Below are 20,042 nucleotides of genomic sequence, written 5' to 3'. Positions count from 1 at the left end.
TTTTTTTTAAAAAAAGGAGAACAAATTAAAACTTTTAAGGTCATAAAATCAGTTCACTCCTGTATCATATTTCTTCTAAAGTTACATAAACCACATATTAGACATGCATCAAACGCAAGTTTGCCCTGAACCCAGTCGTTAATGCCATACTTACATACAAATAACACAAGTTATCTTTGCATTCAAGTTAAGAACTTAGTATTCAAGTGGCATGCATTGAATATTTAAACTTATTATGTTGCATATCATCTCTTATTGTATTTAGTGGTAGGTATAAAAACAATTTATTTTGCCAAACTATAAAATAAAACAATGAGTCTCTTCATAAAAATCATGTATTGTAATTGCCAGTGGAGTCAAAAAGAAAAGTAGAAGACATTACATGATTTTTAACCAATACTGGCAACACCTTTTTTTGAATTTGGATATTTTATTAATAGAATTTGGAAAAGTTTGTTGAACAGCAGAGACTTGTATGTATAACCTTATATATTTGTTCACTGATACTATTGGGAATATTGTTGATTCTGTAACCCATTTCTCTTAACTAATTTGTGGCAAGATAAGATTGAAAATCTTATAAACATAAATTATCAAGCATATTGTTCAAGAAAAGTGTTTGCCTTCTTTTCCTAGACTCCTATCTAAAGAAAATTAAAAAAAGAATGGAACTAAGTAATAAAATATTGAATTTAAGTAAAGAAATTAATTCTGTTTACAGTTGTTATAAATTAATACTTTCATTCAACTGATTTTTAAAGTGGTTTAATATGCTACATTTTTATTCCTGGCAGGAACTAATTCCAGAGTTCTATTACCTACCGGAGATGTTTGTCAACAGTAATGGATATAATCTTGGAGTCAGAGAAGATGAAGTGGTGGTAAATGATGTTGATCTTCCCCCTTGGGCAAAAAAACCTGAAGACTTTGTACGGATCAACAGGATGGTAAGAGCGATTTTGTTTTTGCTTGAGCAGTCACAAGGAAGTAAAAAATATTCTGTAGTTTAGTTTTCAGCTACTAAAAAATTGTCTTTTAACATCTATAAATGCAAGGCTAAATTTTTGAGAAAAAAAAAAGAAAGCATTTTACTGTTGTCTTTTGACAGCAGTTCTTTATTGTAGAGTGGATTTTCCTTTCATGAGGACTAATAAAGGAATGGTAATTCAGTTATATTTGCTCCCTTAGGAGAAGACAATCAGATGAGCATCTGTTGACTAATGTATTCTAAAATGGTCAAAATTGATGCCCATTCCTTATTTTTGTCTATTGGCTAAATCTGCACTGTTTTTTCACTCATAAAGTACTCAAAACAATATACATTTAGAACATATTTGTATGTAGGAAATTATAAGCTGTAAAACACACCTTAAAATGTAATATACTTGACTAAGAGAACACCCATCTTGTAGACATTCTTAGATAGAAAATGTCATTACTTTTTGAATCTGTATGACAGATGTCTGGGTGTTCAAATAGAAAATGTGTAAATAGAATGTTTGCATGTGGTTATTTTATAGATCTTAATATATTTTATCCATATTTAAGGAGATTTTAATCTCAATGGGGTTACGGTATATGGAAATGAACCACTTTACCAAGCAACGTCTCTAGTGTACTATTGTTCTTGGCCAATTGAGGAATTATATCAATACAACCTATGACCCCAAATATGTTTTTAACCCTGTTTCACTCCCAGTTTTTCCAGCTGTCCCATAAATATGTTTTATTTCATTTTGACAGCTTATTTATTTGAATTAGAATCCAAATAAGGTCCACATATTGCAGTGGACCTCACATATCCCTCAGTCCTTCTTTAGTAAGAGCTGTATAATTCACATATATCACACAGATACAATTCCCATACCATACAAGTCAACCATTTAAAGTAAAGAAAAAAAAATCAGTGGGTTTTAGTCTATTCACAGAGTTGTGCAACCATCACCACAGTCAATTATGAACATTTTCATTACCCCATTAAGAAACCCAATACCCTTTAGCATCTCCCCCTGCCCATTTTCCCCATTCCCCCAACCAGCTCTAGGCAACCACTAATCTACTTTCTGTCTCTAAAGATTTGCCTATCCTGTTTATTTCGCATAAACAGGATCATACAATGTGTGGTTCCTTCTTCTACCCCTGATTTTGTGTCTCTTTTTGTCACTGTCAGTCACATGCTCCCTTCAATTTTAGAGCTATTTTTCTGTCTCCAAGAAATATTTTACTTTTAATACACTTTATTTTAGAAAGCTGGTACTGAGACAGTAGATCTATGTTTAAAGTTACTGTATAGATAATCTGTAATCTAGTCTCCCCCTGAGGTAATATCATGTAGTACATAAATTTTATATAGGATTTCTCTCACTTCTCAATCTGGAAATTGGCACTTTCAGGTATATGGCATAATCTCACACCATCTTCTTGAACAATAGATTATCTCTTCAATTTATCTTTTTAATGTGAAGGATTTATACTTTAGTGATGCATACTTCTAAAGTCTATACTTATTTTTAGAACTGGTTGTTTATTATTACCACAATACCCTTACATACTTGAATACTGGCTATGATATCAGTGTAAGGATACCAGATCCACAAACTCAACTCTGGAACCCACTACATACTGAGTTGTGTCTGAGATGTGTCTCTCAGTCACATCATTTCACTGTATATTTCTAGAGCCAAGAACTGTGCCTGCAAGAGTAGTTAGTCACCAGATATTTGCTGTTATGAATGATTGAATGAATCACATGGGGTAATAATCTTAATGATTTTAGCATGTTGTCTACTTAGGTCCAAACTAGTGAAACGAAATGAATCCTTCACTCAGGCAGGCAAAGTAGCAAAAATTGTTGGACCAAATTTTCTCTTGCTCTGATTAAACACAGGTTTTTATGTGGCTGCTAACAATTAATAAATGCCAGGTGGTTATATTGGAAAGAATACTTGGGGTTTAAAAGTTTCCTGGCTCTTGAATCTGAGCTTTGCCATTTACTAGCTTCATTGCCCTGAGTAAATTATGGAGCATCTCTGGTTCTCATATTTCTCATCTGTAAAGTGGGACTACATTATGAGTGTTTTTAAAAAATCATTATTTGTGATAAAATTCACTTGTACAATTTTAATGATTCTTAGCAAATTTACAGAGTTGTGTGACCATCACCAAAATATAATTTTAGAACATTTCTTTTGCCCCAGAATTATCCTGTGCCTACCTCCAGCCCCAGACAATCATTAGTCTGCCTTCTCTCTCCATAGGTTTGCCTCTTCAGGACATTTTTCTTAAATAGACCCATACAATATGTGTTCTTTTGTGTTTGACGTCTTTCACTTAGCATAGTTTTTGAGATTCATCCATGTTGTAGCGTATATCAGTTTTTGTTCCTCTTTTTGCATAACGATAGTCCACTGTATGGATATACCACATTTTGTTTATCCATTCATCAGTTGATAAACTTTTGAGTTGTTTCCACTTTTTGGCTGTTATGAATAATTCTACTATGAATGTTCACATAGAAGTCTCTATATGGGCACGTGTTTTCCTTGCTTTGGGGTATATACCTAGTGGTAGAATTTCTGAGTCATATAGTAAATTTATATCTAGCTTTTTAAGAAATTAACTCTTTTGCAAAGTGACTGTGTATCTTACATTCCCAATAGCAATGTATGACTGTTCCAGTTCCTCCACATCTTCACCAACACTTGTTACTATTTGTTTTTTTTTATTATAGCCATTATTGTAGATGTGAAATAATATCTCATTACAATTTTAATTTGCATTTCCCTGGTGACTGATGATGTTGAGAATCTCTTCATGTGTTTATTGGATGCTAAAACATTTTTAGATATATTTTAATAAACATCAGGTAATGATTCATTATAGATACAACTTCTGTGTTCCTCATTAGTGAAAAAGTTTAAACGCCCCAGAATTAGTAATTTTATTAATGATATGCCTAATTGAAAAAGAAAAAGCAGTTGTGTTTCTAAACACAAATCCCCAGGGCAGCATCGTGCACAGAATGTTTTAAATGTAGGGAAAGATGATTATTATGCATGAGAAATTATCAGATAGTTATTACTGATATAAACTGAACAAGCAGGACCGTACAGTCTTGACTAAACCTGCAGAAAAATCACAGTGCTTCATTCATCTAGTATGTTGGGTACTAATGCAGTCCAGCTAAATAAACTTACCAAATAAATGAAGTTTCTAGATTTTTATAGCTAAGTGAGAACTTTTTTGAACCCTGTTGTGGTTGTTGTTCTAAAATGTATTACTATTTGGTTTTCTACCCTCTTATACAAAGGATGAAACTTCTCTTTATTATCATAAGTACCCATTATTCTGTGAAGTGATATAATTCCATATCTATTCTTTTTCTATTTTCTTCTTTAGATTGTTAGCTATCATCACACTTTCCTTTAATGGCCATAGTGATTCGAATTTTTCTTATAATCTCTAGTCTACAAAATCAGACAATCAAACTTATCAAGGCCTTACGATAAACAAGAGTCAGTCGAGTGCTAACAGAGGCCCTAGGGGAAGTGTCAACTTTATAGCTTTGGAGGAGAGTGACTGTCTTCTACCTCAGGTTTCACTGGTAATTGTTAGATCAATTCCAGATCTGGGAGTTGGTACTCAAACGTGAAGTGACAAAACCCTCCCTTAGTAAGTGGAATGTTACTCTAGACAGCACCCAGTTTATACCTCTTTTTATGTATAAAGAGCTACATGATGGGGCTAGGACAGTCTCCTTTCTTCCAGGGTGTAGTTGCTTACAATTTTTTTCTCTGCTTTCCTCATTCCAAGACTTACAGCTGACAACTGCTGCACAGGAGGTTGGATACCCTAATCTTAGTCACCATACCCCGTATCTCAGTGGTGGTCCTGAGTCATCCCAATATGATGGCTGACCAAGATAAAATAATGGCAGTAGTGCTGGTAACCTATGCCATCTATTGATTGTTTATTATTTGTCAAATACTGTGCTAGATAGAGCTTCAGGTGCAATATTCATTTAATCCTCAAAAAGTCTTCTGAAATGAGAATTATACTGAAACTCAGTGAGGTAAGTTACTTTGTCAAAGATCACCTACTTATCAGAGTGGCAGTGTTCCTACCCACAGACTCCAGGCTCGAGTGAGTAGTGACTTGAGGAGCTGTGGAGAGGGAGAGGGAAAGAAGGAGGGAAGGAAACATGTCTTCTAACTAGAAGCCAGTACCTTGGGGCCAGCAGAAGAAGAGACAGAGATAAGAGGGAATTGACCCCAAACCAGCAGCATGTTCCAGCCTCAACAGCTCAGCAGACCTGACTTTCTGTGATCCTATTTCTAACTCTTTATCCCCAAAGTTCTCACCCCATAAGACTTCCTTTCCCAGCCAGTAAAAGCTCGGTTTACAGCTGAGGAAGTCCCGTCCCACCACCCAGCGGGTGTTGGAAGAAGGCTATCTTCCAGCTCTACAAAATGGAGGAAATGGCATTATTTTACATTAGTTTACATGTTAAACTTTATAGTCACACACAGGATTTGAGACCCGGAGCAGACCTTTATTTGAATAAGACTGAGACACAGAAAGGCAAAGTGACTGACCCCAGGTCTGGACCCAAGTGCCTTTTCTTACTTACTGTGCCTGGCATCACAGGTTGGCACTCTGAATGTCATGTCCCCTATATCCATTTACAGACTTTAAAAGTTCACCTATATTTTAAACAAAATATGGCCTTATAGATCGACTTGAGAATCAATCCAGATTAGACTAATACTGTTTCTACTGCAATATATGTTCCAAACACCAAATTATAAAGCACTTTGAAATACAACCTGTGTGTTATTTGCAAACTATCTGTATCTAAGCATGGATGACCTCCAAACGCCTAATTTGACTCAGACTTATGATTCAGATTTAATCAGTGACACTCTGGCCTATCTTATTATTCATGCGATCACCACATAAGAGTTTTTAGAAATCCCTTTTCCTTAGAAATACCTGATTCTCACAAAATGCTCTCATTTCATTTGGGTTTTAAGAGAATTAGCAGATTATTCATTGAAAGATACAGGCTGAGAAAGGATAATAACACTGTAAAAACAATTTAAACTCTAAAATAGATTTTTCCCTCTTAAGAGAGAATAAAATACACAAAGGCAAATTTTGAGTAATAAATTATTTTTTATATATTTATAGTTGCTCAGTGTACTTCTATTGCACATAAATATAATAAATAATTTACTCCTGGTCCTAACATTACCAGTTTAAGAACTGACTTCTGTTTACACACCTCTTATCTCTTACATCTTGTCTTTCTAAGAGCTGAAGCACTGCTGAGCAAACTTTAAGTCAGAATACAGTGCTTCTTCAAAATAAATCTCACTATTTAGTATCACTGTAAACACATGTTTGTCGACCTTCGTGTTCAGTGTACTAGGAACTATAAGGATTGCATGATATGGTGAAGTAACTGTTCCTCAAAGATTTGCTTTCATCTGTTCAAAAGAACAAGTTTTTATAACTAAAGTATGAGAGATAAATACTTGTGCATTTCTGAAAATGTCATAAAACGTTTTCAGAAATGAATGGTACATTTTTATTGTAAGTAATAAGTTCCAACTTGGCTTCATGAAGAAATGAAAGAAGCAAGGCACTTTTTTTCTCTATTCAAAACCAAATTCTTGGTATCTTATAGGCGTTATGAATTTGGTAAGACTTGTGAACTGAACCTTTACTCCACGGAATGAAAGGTTTTACACAAAATTCTGCTGATTTGGGAAAATCAAACTGCCCCAGTCTTGGTTCCCTGGGACACCAGGAGGCAATGACAGGTTAAATTGATCCTATGTAGCAAGTGCCTAGCCAGCACGTAATAGGTGGCTTGAGAAGTGGTTAGTCTTTGTCTTCTTTCCCTGGGTTTTCCTTGAAGGGACTCCACGGAATAGAAAGGGAAAGCTACCATGTGTATCAAAAGATTCTATGTCTATAGCTGCCATTCTTGGTGCATCAGAATTGAGCTAAAGGGCAGACCCAAGCTGTTGCCTCTGGGAAGAGTGTTAAAGCATCAGAGCTATCAAAAGTCACGTTACAGAATGTAGCCGTGTGTGTCTACAGCTGCTCTCCTGTCTCAGTGTCTCCTGTACTTTCCTTTAACCTGAAGTTTTCCTTCACAGCACCCTATGTATGGTTTCCTTTGCTCCAACCTCTGGTCCATTTTCCCATCATACTGATGGGAAATGATCATACTGATGTTATGAAGAAATAAGGTCAGCCATCTGTGTTAAAACTGGAAAATGTAACCAATTATCTACCTATCTTCTTTTTTTGCTGAAGAAATATTTACTTGATGAATATTTCTATAATTACCTGGGTGATAATATAAAATATAGAAGTCTTTAACTTTTCATAAGTTTTCCATAAATTCCATGAATACAACATCCACCTTTTATTATTATTTTGTAGCTTTGAAAGTTTCTAACTTTATACTGGCTGGGTAGCTAGCTCATACAGGATTTAGTGCTTATGAAATGGAATGGGTTTAGAGAAAATGCGCTCTAGTATATTTATAATTTGGACTGGGATTATCTTCAGTTATTTGATGGAGTTCTTTGTAATGAGACTAAAGTATAAAATGAAAATGTCATAGAGCCCAAAGAAATGACATTCACAGTGGTAAAAAAGCCTTCGGCTCTTGTGTGGATTAGTATTCTGTATCCGTACAAAGGAGCATTCCCTCCTTCTTCTCTCAAGCTGTCATTAAGAAATTCAAGGCAAAGAAGACAAAAATAATGTTATAAAAAGGGATGATATCATTGATTATAAATGATCAGCTTCATTATCCCATGCCAGCAATTAAAAAGGCATTTGATGCATTTGTAGATGCCTTTACGTGCTGACAACCTCATTAACTTTTCTTATTTTTTAAAATGAAACAATACTTTGAATTTTTAATGATGTACTTCTTTTAGTCCGTTGTTTTTTTATTTATAGACAACAATATATATAATTGGTTAGAGTTGTTTGTATTTTGTAAAAATGGTGACAAGGTTTGTGTTTCACTGAAGAACTGTGAAATTCAAAATTTGGTTTCATTAGCAAACCTGGAAAGGTGATAGAGACACTTTTAGTAGACATTTCAATAAACTCTCAATGCATTGAGTTCATACATCAAGAACTGGTTTAATTTATCCACATGAAGCTAGGCTGATTGCGACCGACTCAGTCATGAAACATTAATAAAGCACTGTGTTCAGTTCTAACGTGATTATAATCTGACCTCCTCACGAAGGGTAGAAATAGAAAGTACGTCTGATAGCATTACCTTAATGCCGGGTTCATCAATCATAATCTGCCCTTTTAAAAAATTTGTTTTAGAAAAAGACCTGTCTCGGATGTGCACTACTAATCTCTCCAGCCCTCCGCCCGGCATGTCCTGGTGCTGTGGGACCAGGCGCAGACCGTTCTGTCTGCAGGGCGGGATGCAGCACGCTGAGGCAGAGAGCACAGTGGGGTGTAGTTTTGCTTTGACTGTATTACATCCTTTATTAGATTCTCACTTTTTAAGGAAAAAGTCTCTTTTGTGATAGGTAAAAACGTGCATTTAGGGTATATTGTACTGAAAAAATACCTTGCTCAAAAATGAAGTTTAAGCAAATAACATAACATAAGAATTGTTGGAAGTCTTTGGCAGCATCTTAAAATATTGAGATGGAAAAAGTATATATATTGCAATAGATATCTTGTATGTGGGTGCCTGCCCTGCCACCTGTTAGCTGGGACACTCTGGATGGATAAGACATCCTTATCTCTTGGAGCTTCACAGTCTTCCTTATCTCTGAAACTGGGGATTTGCTCATTACATAAATCTTTATTGAGAGCCAGTTCTGAGTAAGGTATTATGGAAAACACAAAGAAGAGTTGGCCATGAATCCTACTCTAAATAAGGCTAGAGTAAAGCAGAGAAATCCCTTCATTTACCCCCATCATTGAGGGCCTGTTACTGTCTTCATACCGCTCTAGGCTCTGGAGACACAAGCGTGAGCCACGCAGCCAGTGGCCTTCAGGAGCTCACATTTTAGTTAGGAACCCGCATGAATAAACATACAGCCTCAGTCAACGCTCAGTCAACAGATCATTGCTGAGCGTTGCAGGCGCTATTTTATGTGTTTCGAGTATACCGGTGAACCAACAGACAAAGATCTTGGCCCTCATGGAGCTTACTTTTGATCAAAGAGAGACAGACAATAAACAGAAATTAATAAGTAAAATATCTAGAATGTTAGCAGGTGATCAATACTGTGGGAAAAAGAAGTGCAAAGCAAGGGGATCAGAAATACAGGGGTGGATGGTCAGGATCCCCTCACTGTGATGGTGAGACTTGAACTAAGGCCTGAAGGACGTGAGAGAGTGACCCAGAGACTCTTCCTCTCCTGGGAAAAGAGCAGTGAAGGCAGAAGGAACATCGGAGCCAAGACCCTGTGGCAGGGGTGTGCTTGGCAAGGAAGCCAGTGGGCTGGGGTAGGAGAAACATGGAGCGCACAGTAGGAGGAGAGGACTGAGTGGTAACAGATGCAAATCACATATGGCCTTGAAGGCCACTGCAACACTTTGCATTTTTACTCTGAGTGAAATCAAGAGTTGTTGCAGTGCTTTAAGCAGACGAGTTCTACGATTTTGCTGTGCTGTGAAAGGATCACCCGGGCTGCGGTGATGGGAATGAACTGCTGAGGCACAGGGTAGCATCAGGCACGTCTGTTAGGAGGTATTGTGAGAGATGATGGCGGCTTGGACCAGCGTGGTAGCAGTGAAGGTAGCAAGAAATTAATCAATTCTGGATGTATTTTAAAGTTAGAGACAACAGTTTCCCTCTGCAACTTCCTAGTAGTGACCTTTTTCCCTTAGATTTCTCTAGTCCTACAGAGCCAGGTAAAGGAAGGGTGGGGGCCAAGTGTGCTGAGTGGTGATGGCTAGAGCAGCAGAGATGGATTACTTTCTAGAAGAAGTCATTCTTCTGGAAAAAGAATGGGGTGGGGAATAACTCTAATATCATCGTATTAGAGTTTTAGCAGAAATTCGAGCAGCACGAAAAGCCCAAGTCAACATGTTTATCTTCCACCAAACTGTGATCTTTTTGAGGATGTGGCATACTTACTCATCTGTATATCCTCCAGGGCTAACATCTGACATGTGGTAGGCGGTCAGTAATTTGGGGCTGGAGAGAGTTGAGGCTGTATTCACCTTGCTTATTTGCATTTCAGTGGGATGTGTTCCTGGAGATCAGAGGTTTTGTCAGAGGTTTCTCACAGTCTCCCTGGGGCCTAGAGTAATTCCTGGCACATAAGAGGGGCTTCATATTGAATGAATGAATAATGAACGAATGAACAAACGCGTGACTGATCCCTCTGTGTGAGATCATCTTCCCTCAGATGTCCTTACAGTTCACTTCCTCATTGTAGTCCTTAATTGTCACAAACTCAAGGAAGCCTTCTCTGACTTCCTCCTCTAAATTAGCAATCCCCTCTCCATCCATTCACACCTCTTAGCTTTCTTTCCTGTCTTTCTCCTTTCCTTAGCATTTATCACCTTCAGACAGACTCTCTTACTAATTACTAATTAGTAGTTTCTCCCCACTACAACGTACACTTTCCGACAGGGATTTTGGTTTCACGTAGTCACTGCTGTGATCCTCGGGCCTAGAATAGTGTTTGGCACATAGCAGATGGTCAGTCAATATTTGTTGAATGAATGAATGAATTTCCCACCCCCACCCTCACTTCCTGACATTTCTTTTCTTCCTTCTTGTGACCAACACATCTTTCCCATTGCTTAAATAATCAGCCAATAAATATTTATTAAATATTTATCATTTAATGCTGAGTTAGGAACTATAGGAAATGTAAAAGAAGCATTAGGTATAGTCCCTAAGTTCCAAATGCTTGGATTCTAATTGAGAATATAGTATGGCATGTTTGAAACAATTAAGTGTTAATTGGTAATAACCCCATTCCCTTTGTCTAGCACTTTACAATTTATATGCAAATTGATTTTCACAAGTAAATCTGTATACATTATTTACTACATTAAACAGGAGGGTAGGGCTTCCCTGGTGGCGCAGTGGTTGAGAGTCCGCCTGCTGATGCAGGGGACACGGGTTCGTGCCCCGGAGCGGCTGGGCCCGTGAGCCATGGCTGCTGAGCCTGCGCGTCCGGAGCCTGTGCTCCGCAAGGGGAGAGGCCACAACGGTGAGAAGCCCACATACCGCAAAAAAAAAAAAAAAAACCCAAAAAAAAAAAAACAGGAGGGTACTGATGGTAAGTGTCATAGAAATTCATAGAAGACTTCGTAGACTCTGAGCTGGAGAACTCAGGAAACAGACATTGGACTTGAGTGAGGATGGCTGGGACATGAAGAGGAAGCAGGAGGATGAAATGCTTTCATGTTAAGGTGAAAGGAGCAACAAAGGTTCAGAGGTCATACCAGCTACTAATGGGCCGGGGGCTGTAAACTGTGCTGCTGGAGCCAAGAATTTGTATCTAGAAGCCCAAAGAAATCACGGGGGAGGGTCGGATCAGGGTTTGAAAGTCCTTAGGGGTCAGGTAAAATTTACACTGAATGTGTTAGGCTAGAAGGAACCTAGGAAGATTTGAAATCGAGGATGACAGTAAGAGCATGATGGTTTCAGAAGTCTGTTCCACCAGCAGGGTGCAAGCCCCTGAGTAGAGGAGGAGGTCAAAGTCTATTGCAGTAGCCCACATGGAGAGCAATGGGAGCTAAGACTAGGATGGTGCTAGTGGGAATGGAAAATAATCCACTATATTATACACCCAGGAAGCAATCAAGTAAGAGAATAATTTAAGCCCCCCAAAATAAACATTTAAAACAACTATGTTACCTTTATTTAAAATAATTAAATTTTTTACTGGGTAATAGCTATAATTTCAATTTAATCATGAAGAGAAGCCAGTACAGACACTACAGAAGAAGTAGCAATGTGATTTTCTAATTGTCCACTGGAATATATGCAACTCTATTTGGAGAATTTTTTCAATATCAGAAGCAGATTTTTGAGGCCACAAGAGAAAGGGCTTGAAAATGTTCTTGGTCTGGTCTAGAAGGAGAGAGAGAAATGCAGTATTCTTAAATAGAAGAATTCTGGAGAAAACAAAATTCTCTCCTCACAGTTCATTCCACTAGCCTAGTTTCCTTTTTTTTGTCCTAAACCCCTTAGAGAAAGACTTCTCTACATTCTAATACCCATGGGACAATATTGAAATTAGATACTAGGTAACTATTATTCATCTAAGAGATATCCTCTCTGGTTTAAATCTCACTGTTTATTTCCTTCCTCCCAGATCCCCAGGGTAGAATTATGGATTGGGAATTGGTTTATCTAGGCTTAAAGCAATTGCTTCTGCTTTTAGGTATGCAAGGAGAGGGTAAAGCAAGCTATTAAGACCATTATAACCCTAATAGCTTAGTAATCAAGTATTTCTTTCTATTTTTCAGTTGTGAGTGTTTGCAATAAAATCTTGTTTCAAAGTCCAAAATAGGTTTGTGCATGAAAACATAGTTCTAAAAAGAACAAATAAGCAGATAGCATGCATTTACTAATACATTAATAATGTTTAGAATACAGTTAAGTCTCAGTGTCAGGTTTCAGCTTTAGATAGGTCTTTATGCTTTAATTTTGTGAAATCTAAAATTCAATTCTTAGATATGCATTTGATTTAGAACCAGATTTAGCTTTTAAATGTTATAACTGGATTTTCTTTGTTTTCTGCAGTGACTAGCAAGACAGTCTCTGTAAGACTATCTGTTTAATCTACTACTTTATTGTTCCTTTGTCATTTAATTTTATAACCCCCCCAAAAAAAAACCTGAGGTGAAATTATTTTTTGATTGTTTGTTTGTTTGTTGATTCACTCTGCTACCTAACATATAGAATAGAATAGGGTAACTGTAGACAGAAATTTTTTAATTTAATTAAAGATTATTATAGATAGTCATGAACTAATAAGTTTTAAAACTGAGATGAAGTGGATAAATATCTAGAAAAATATAAAACATCAAAATTGACACCAGAAGACTTATAAGCCTTAAAGAAATTTAAGTAGTAAGTCTTCCTAGCCCCCCAAATATCCAAGGCCATATTATTTTACAGGTGAATTCTACCAAATTTTCAAGAGATAAGGAATTCATTTCTTTTGCAAGTTATCCAGAAAACATAATAACCATCCAGCTCATTTTAGGAGGCTACTGTGATCTTGATTCCAGAGTAGAGGGAAGTAAAGGAAAAAAGAAATAAAGCCATTTCAAGTATGGATATAAATACAAAAACTGTAAATAAAATGCTATCTAACAACCCAGCCATTTGTTAAATACATGGTGTGTGTGTGTGTGTGTGTGTGTGTGTGTGTGTGTCTTGACCCTTTTAAGATCAGGAAAAAGACAGTGATGTTCCATGTCACCACTGTTGTTTAATATAGTTCTCAAGGTTGAGAACAATTATATAAGAAAAATAAAGAAGTTAACTAGTAAGAGTTGCCAGGAACACAATCAACTTATAAAAATCAATAGCATTTTTCTACATCATTAATAATGGGGTTTAAAATATAATTTTTTAAATATTATAGTTGCATCAAAACTTATGAACTGCCTGGGAATTAACTTAACCAAGAATACCCGTGTCCTTTACAGTGAAAATATTAATTTTTAAATCTAATATGGTACATAGAAAATGATGTGTATAAATAAAGAGACATTCTGAGACCTTAGATGGGAAAACCTAATATCAATTTCCCCAAATTAATCTATAAATTTATTGGAATACCAATCAAAATTATTTTGATGTATCTATCTATACACTTATTATAAAAGTTATAGGGAAGAATAAAGGTCCACAAATAGCTGAGTTGACTCTCAAAGGAATAAATCTGCCAGATACTAAGATATATAAGAAATAAAGATAACGATAGAAATAAAAGGTGCAAAGATCTGGAGACACACACACATATCTAGACAGATGATAGATAAGAAGGTAGGTAGGTAGGTAGGTAGATAGATAGCAGAGAAAGAAAGCAGAAAGAAGGGAGGAAGGATTGTATTGCTGTTTCTAGGTAGATTGTTATATTATCTGTAAACAATACCAGTTTTATATCTTTGTTTCAAACATATATTCACACACTTAAGATGACAGCACACATCACTCAGGAAAGGTGTGTTTGTTTAATAGATGGTATTAGATAAACTGACTTACTATATTAACAAAAATTATACTGGATCTCTATCTAATACCACATATGAGTGAAAGTGGATTCTAGATAAGGACCAGTATATGAAAAGTAAAACCATAAATATAAAGCTGACACATCAAAATACAGAAAGTTATCTTTGTTATTTTAAACCAAAATCCCAAAAACGTAACACAAATTTTTTTGATTATCTCAAAATTAAGAATTTCTCTTCAACCAAGAGTGACATGGATAAATTTAACAGACATGTGACATTTGGGAGAATGCATTTGCAATGTTTAAAACCAACAAACAACTATCTAAAATATATAAAGAACTTCTGCAAAGTAACAACGTAAAAGACAGGAACCTCCAGAAAAGAATGGACAAAGAACATGAACAGGAAGTATACTGAAGAGGAAACCCACATGGCCAACAAGCATATTAAAAAGCTGTCAAATTCCTCAGTAATCAGAGGAAAACATATTAGAACAACAATGGGATATTGTTTTGTATCTGTTACACAGGCTAATATTAAAGGCTGGGATAATACCAGTTGTCAATGGAGATGTGGCCATGTAGAAACTTTCAGGCACTGCTGGAGGGAGGGGGACAGGGGCAGCCAGTCTGCACTGATGACTCAGACTCAGTTTACGCGCATCTAGTGCAGGGACATATCAGTCCTACTCCAGATTATATGCCCCAAAGAAATTCTCACAAAGAGCCGAACAGGGATGCAAAAGTGGACATTCATCTCAGCATGGTGTCATGGTGAGTTAGTGGCAGTCTAGCGCTCATTACTGCGGGAGTTCTGAGCAGCCACTGGAAGCAGTAGACTACCTACCTATACACAGATAGATCCTAAAAAGCAAGGCTAAGTGAAGAAAGTAAGAAACAAGATGAAATCTGTAACCCTAGTCCATTTTTATAAATCAAAAATACATACACACAGAAATACATTACATGAGTAGTGTTTTATAAAAACACATGTAAACAAAAGGAGAAACATTAAACAAATTATAGGCACTGCCCATGGCAGAGGAAAATGAAAGTTAGTGGTTGGAGATAATAAATAAATGTTTTAAAACTCAAATTAGTGAAAGATGACCATTCCTTCCAACCCTCATCATTGCATTAGGCATTTAGTTCAGTAACTGTTTTATTCGAATGGAATAAATTTCATTGACCCTTTCTTTCCAAATATGTCTAGTGGTATCTATAAGATTGATTTGAAATGGTTGCTGCTGAGCTGATTATGTGATTATGTTGGTAAGATCTTCCTTTAAATAATATTTCTGATTTCACTACTATTTTGAATTCCAGTGAACAGACTTGGGCAATAGCGACTCTGTAATGAACTGCCATTTATTCATTTTTTTCATCCTTTCGTTTATTGTACCATGCACTGAAAACATTACTAAATAATTACCAACTTCTCATTTATACAAATTGACCAAACCAATATGATAGATTTAATCAGTATAGAATTTTAACCAACATCTCTTTTGTATTTTAGTCCCTTTTCCTGTGTTCTAGTCCAAACTATTATGTCAAGACCAGTGAGATACAGAGTATAGAAATTCTGTTTAGTTTTAGTATGAAAACTATCCTTTTATAAAATCTAACTATTTATATTTCTGGATGAGAAACATCCACAATAACTGGTGTAAATAAAATACCAAAAATTTTGAAAGGAATAGATAAAAAGGGAGTTCGAGGGGAGTAAGTTACTAGTTAAATGTCATCACAGGAATAGTTTAAAATTATCATTCAGATATTTTGTAGATTAAAAAAATGAAATATTGATATAATTATCAGAGGGTTAATTTAAGAAACCATTTATTGATTAAGTGAATCCAAGCTGGTTTCAGCACCTTAGAAAGCAAGGTCGTGCAGCCAAAGAATGACTTCATTCACATATTTAGTTACAGCTGTAATTTCAAAAATTGTTTTCTACAGCTTTGCATAGTTGAAATTTAAGAAGCTAGCTCTACAGCTTTTTCCTCATGCTGCTGAAATCAGTGTGTCCTTAAAATCAATAAGAAATTGATGATGAATGAGTGCAGGAGGTGAGAGGCACAGTGAGCTACACTGTCACTGTCACTGCTCATACCACAGGTGTGACCAGAACTCCTTGCCTACCTGCCAGGGCCCCTCTAGGAGGTTTATGATGACTTCTTAGGAACTGAAAAGGTCTCTTTTCTTCTGACTCTTTATGGGGGTTTCGTATGGTCACTGACTCTCAGTAATTTCCATTCATTTCCCACTGGCTAGCAAACATCTAAAATTACCCACTGGTTCCTAAAAGTGTAATAGCGGAGTTCATTCATAACAGAAGGAAGGCATTCCCTTTTAGTAGTGTTAGAGGTAAATTTGAAGACTTCAGTCAGGAAAATAAGTACGTATCAAAGTTTCTAATAAAATTGTTTAGCTTCAAACTAATATTTAAAAATTAAAAATGAAATTGTTGTAAATGGCATTAAAACAGGCATTTCAAATTACTTTTAAACATGAATGTGTCTTTTTAAGAAATCTATTTAACATTAAAATTCACATCACGTATACAGTTAAGCCAAGAGAACATTAAGTATTTTAGAAAGAAAATTTTCTTTTAGGTCTATGTTTTATTAGAGGTTGTATTTTGTCACTCCTAAGAATAGGTCTTAATATGTACAGATAAAATACAGGAATGCAAAGAATGTGTTCTACTTATTTATATAGAATATTTCAAAGTAAGAAAAAGGGAAATTTGCATGGTGTCTTATTTCTGTCTTGACTGATTTCAGGCCCTGGAAAGTGAATTTGTTTCTTGCCAACTCCATCAGTGGATTGACCTTATATTTGGCTACAAGCAGCGAGGACCAGAAGCAGTCCGGGCTCTAAATGTTTTTCACTACTTAACCTATGAAGGCTCTGTGAACCTGGACAGTATCACTGACCCTGTACTGAGGGAGGTAGGTAATAAGTTGAATATTGTTATGAAAATTTCTGTCATCCCTTCAGCACAAACGTGGCTTTGCATCTCTTTCTGTATAAATTTCCTTTCAATGAAATTTTTAGAAAACATAGATTTCAGGTTCTTGACAAATGTGGAAAAGTGAGTGTTATATGTCAAAAACAAGTAATGAGACCACCATATAGTTCCTTTTTTTTTTTTTTTGCGGTACACGGGCCTCTCACTGTTGTGGCCTCTCCCGTTGTGGAGCACAGGCTCCGGACGCACAGGCTCAGCGGCCACGGCTCACGGGCCCAGCCGCTCCGCGGCGTGTGGGATCCCCCCGGACCGGGGCATGAACCCGCGTCCCCTGCATCGGCAGGCGGACCCTCAACCACTGCGCCACCAGGGAAGCCATAGTTCCTTTTTGAAATGCAGATATGTACAATGCACTTCAATATTCCTATTTTGTTTGTTTTACTTCAGCATCTTCATTAAAATGCTTAATGCCTTATGTGTATTATTAATTAATGAAACCTAGTTGAGTATTTAAAGATGAATAGTTCACATTAAAATAATCTACCAGTATCTATTTTTTAATAAAAGCAGAATTACAGCCTTCTAGACAGAATACTTAAAAAATGCATCAATAAAAAATAGATAAGGTTACAGTATTTTATTCCTATATGTTCTCAAAAATTCATCGGTAAAATAGATGAGGCTATAGTATTTTATCCCTGTATGTTCTCAAAAATGCATCAATAAAATAAATGAGGTTATAGTATCTTATTCCTGTGTGTTCTCACCCTGAAATTTTATAGCTAACATTTGGGAATTATATACTATAGTATGTGTATAATTATTTTTTATGAAAATATTCATAAAATATATTATTTAAATCATTTCCACGTTGCACAAAATTATTTCAGATAGGTGAAAAAAGTGAAGATGCAACAGCTGCTAGATGAGTCTTGCTTCAAGGAAGCTGTATCCCAGTCTTCCATTCTACCAGATATCTGCCATCTGCTTTATACAAAACAAGTAATCACTTCTCCATTTCCAGTCAGTGGAATGCTTTTTTATTTTTTTAGTTTTAATTTTAGAGGTGGAAAACTCATAGATTTGGGAAATAAAGCTCTAAAAGAAAAATTTGCATCCATAAAGTTATTTCCTATAGACGTCTATAAAAACAAAATGACTCCATTTGTATGGCTTCAAGCAGAGAAGAGGAAAGGGAAGAGAAGAGCCTCATGATCATTGATCATTGGACCCTTAGGGCTAAATATTTGGAGAACACATTGCAAGCATATTATTAGGTGCATTGTTATACCATGTTGTGTGCACAAGGAAATGGGATTATTGCCTGAAGCTGGAAGAAAGAGACAGGGACAGAGGATGAATGAATGAGAGAGGAGCCAGATATTATAAAATTAGTTGGTGAAATAAGGGATTTTCTCCACAAAATAATGTGATTAGTTTGTACATAACTTGGGATTCTAATTCTGAGCTTAATTACTCTCTTAACAATACACCTTTGTTTAACACATGGCCCAGTTTTATAAACATCTTACCAACTATATTCTCCTTTCAGAACCAATACCTTTAGAATCAGATAAAAAAGAAAATAATTGGAATAGCTTATCCTTTTATTCCGAGACCAACTCCAAATGGTTTTTTGACTTTTAAATATCATAGACATTTTTGCTCCTGAAAATTTTAGCATACATTTTTGTCCATTATAACATGCTGTCCTTATAAAGAAAGTTACAAGTTAATCCTCTTGGGCAAAATAAAAATATTTTAAGCATATTGTACATAATGAAAGTGCAAGGCAGCATTAAAGTTGACTGAAAATAGCAGATCTTTCATATTTAAATGACAGTAAATAAAGAGATAAATGAGAGAATAGAAAGAAAATGGAATTAGGATTGAGACTTTCTTTACTCAGATATAGTGTTTATTACTCGAATCTTATAAAAATACCTGCTTCTACAAAATAGCACACCATTGCTGTGGACAGTAATAAAAACTATGTATAATTGCCAAACTCTAGAAATTCCTAATGAAACATTACATGAAAATGCATAATTAAAAATTTTTCTGTTGGAGAGGAACGGTTCAACCACAGTGTTTGTCATTATATAGGCAATGTGAACAATAATACATTACAGCTCCTGATTACCTCACAGTGATGCAGACTGGGAGTGCCTTGCTCCAGGACTCTCCTTCCAGAATTGCTGAATACTGAGGTTCCATTAGAGAAACTCCCAGAGTCATTCTGTGGCATGTATGTCCTCCCTCCCCAAGCCCCTCACCCATCTCTCTCACCCAGAAACGCTTCTGTCAGTTCTCAGAATACTAGGTGAGGGAGCGCATACCTGGAACGCTGTTACCTTCCTTCCGCCAGGCAGCATGGGCTCAGGCACATACCAGCAGAGGCATTCACACTGACCCAGTGGCCCTATGTCAATTCAAGATTCCTTAGGAAGATACTTAAGTGGTCCTTAAGACCACTAGGTAACCACTTAGTACATTGTAGACATAACAGATTAAATGACCTTCCAAGGAATATGAGTTAACTGTCCCTCTCCCCACTCCCCACCCTTACCTCCTCTACCCCACGGCTAACATATTTCCATACAAAAAAGTTCTGCATTAACATGTAAGAACCTGCAAAGGGTGAGAACCCACTTAAATCCTGTGAGCTTTCTAATGTGGCCAAGTCATTTAATGTCCCTCTTCCTCCATTGCTTTCTCTGCAAAGGAGGAATAGTACAGAACATACGTTTGCCAGCATAGAAGCATCTAGCATCTGTTGTCACAAGAAAGAGCCCTGTGGATAAGGGGAATGAAGTATAGCGTAGTCATTATTTGCTAGTCATTTA

The 20,042-nt window shown here is 36.2% G+C and overlaps 1 protein-coding gene across 3 annotated transcripts in view; it reads left to right on the top strand.

The window, feature by feature from the left end:
• NBEA (neurobeachin) overlaps nt 1-20,042 on the top strand; it is a gene marked incomplete at both ends in the record, with an annotated part of 605,261 nt that overhangs the window by 549,091 nt on the left and 36,128 nt on the right. For all 3 annotated transcript variants that reach the window (XM_079722002.1, XM_079722001.1, XM_079722000.1), the window contains 2 exons: nt 795-947; nt 17,009-17,176. In XM_079722002.1, coding sequence (XP_079578128.1) covers nt 795-947; nt 17,009-17,176 — 321 coding nt within the window. The remainder of the gene's footprint in view (nt 1-794; nt 948-17,008; nt 17,177-20,042) is intronic.

Source organism: Hyperoodon ampullatus (assembly GCF_949752795.1).
Source record: "Hyperoodon ampullatus genome assembly, chromosome: 16".
NCBI classification, from domain to species: domain Eukaryota; kingdom Metazoa; phylum Chordata; class Mammalia; order Artiodactyla; family Ziphiidae; genus Hyperoodon; species Hyperoodon ampullatus.
This window is presented reverse-complemented; position numbering and strand designations above follow the sequence as displayed.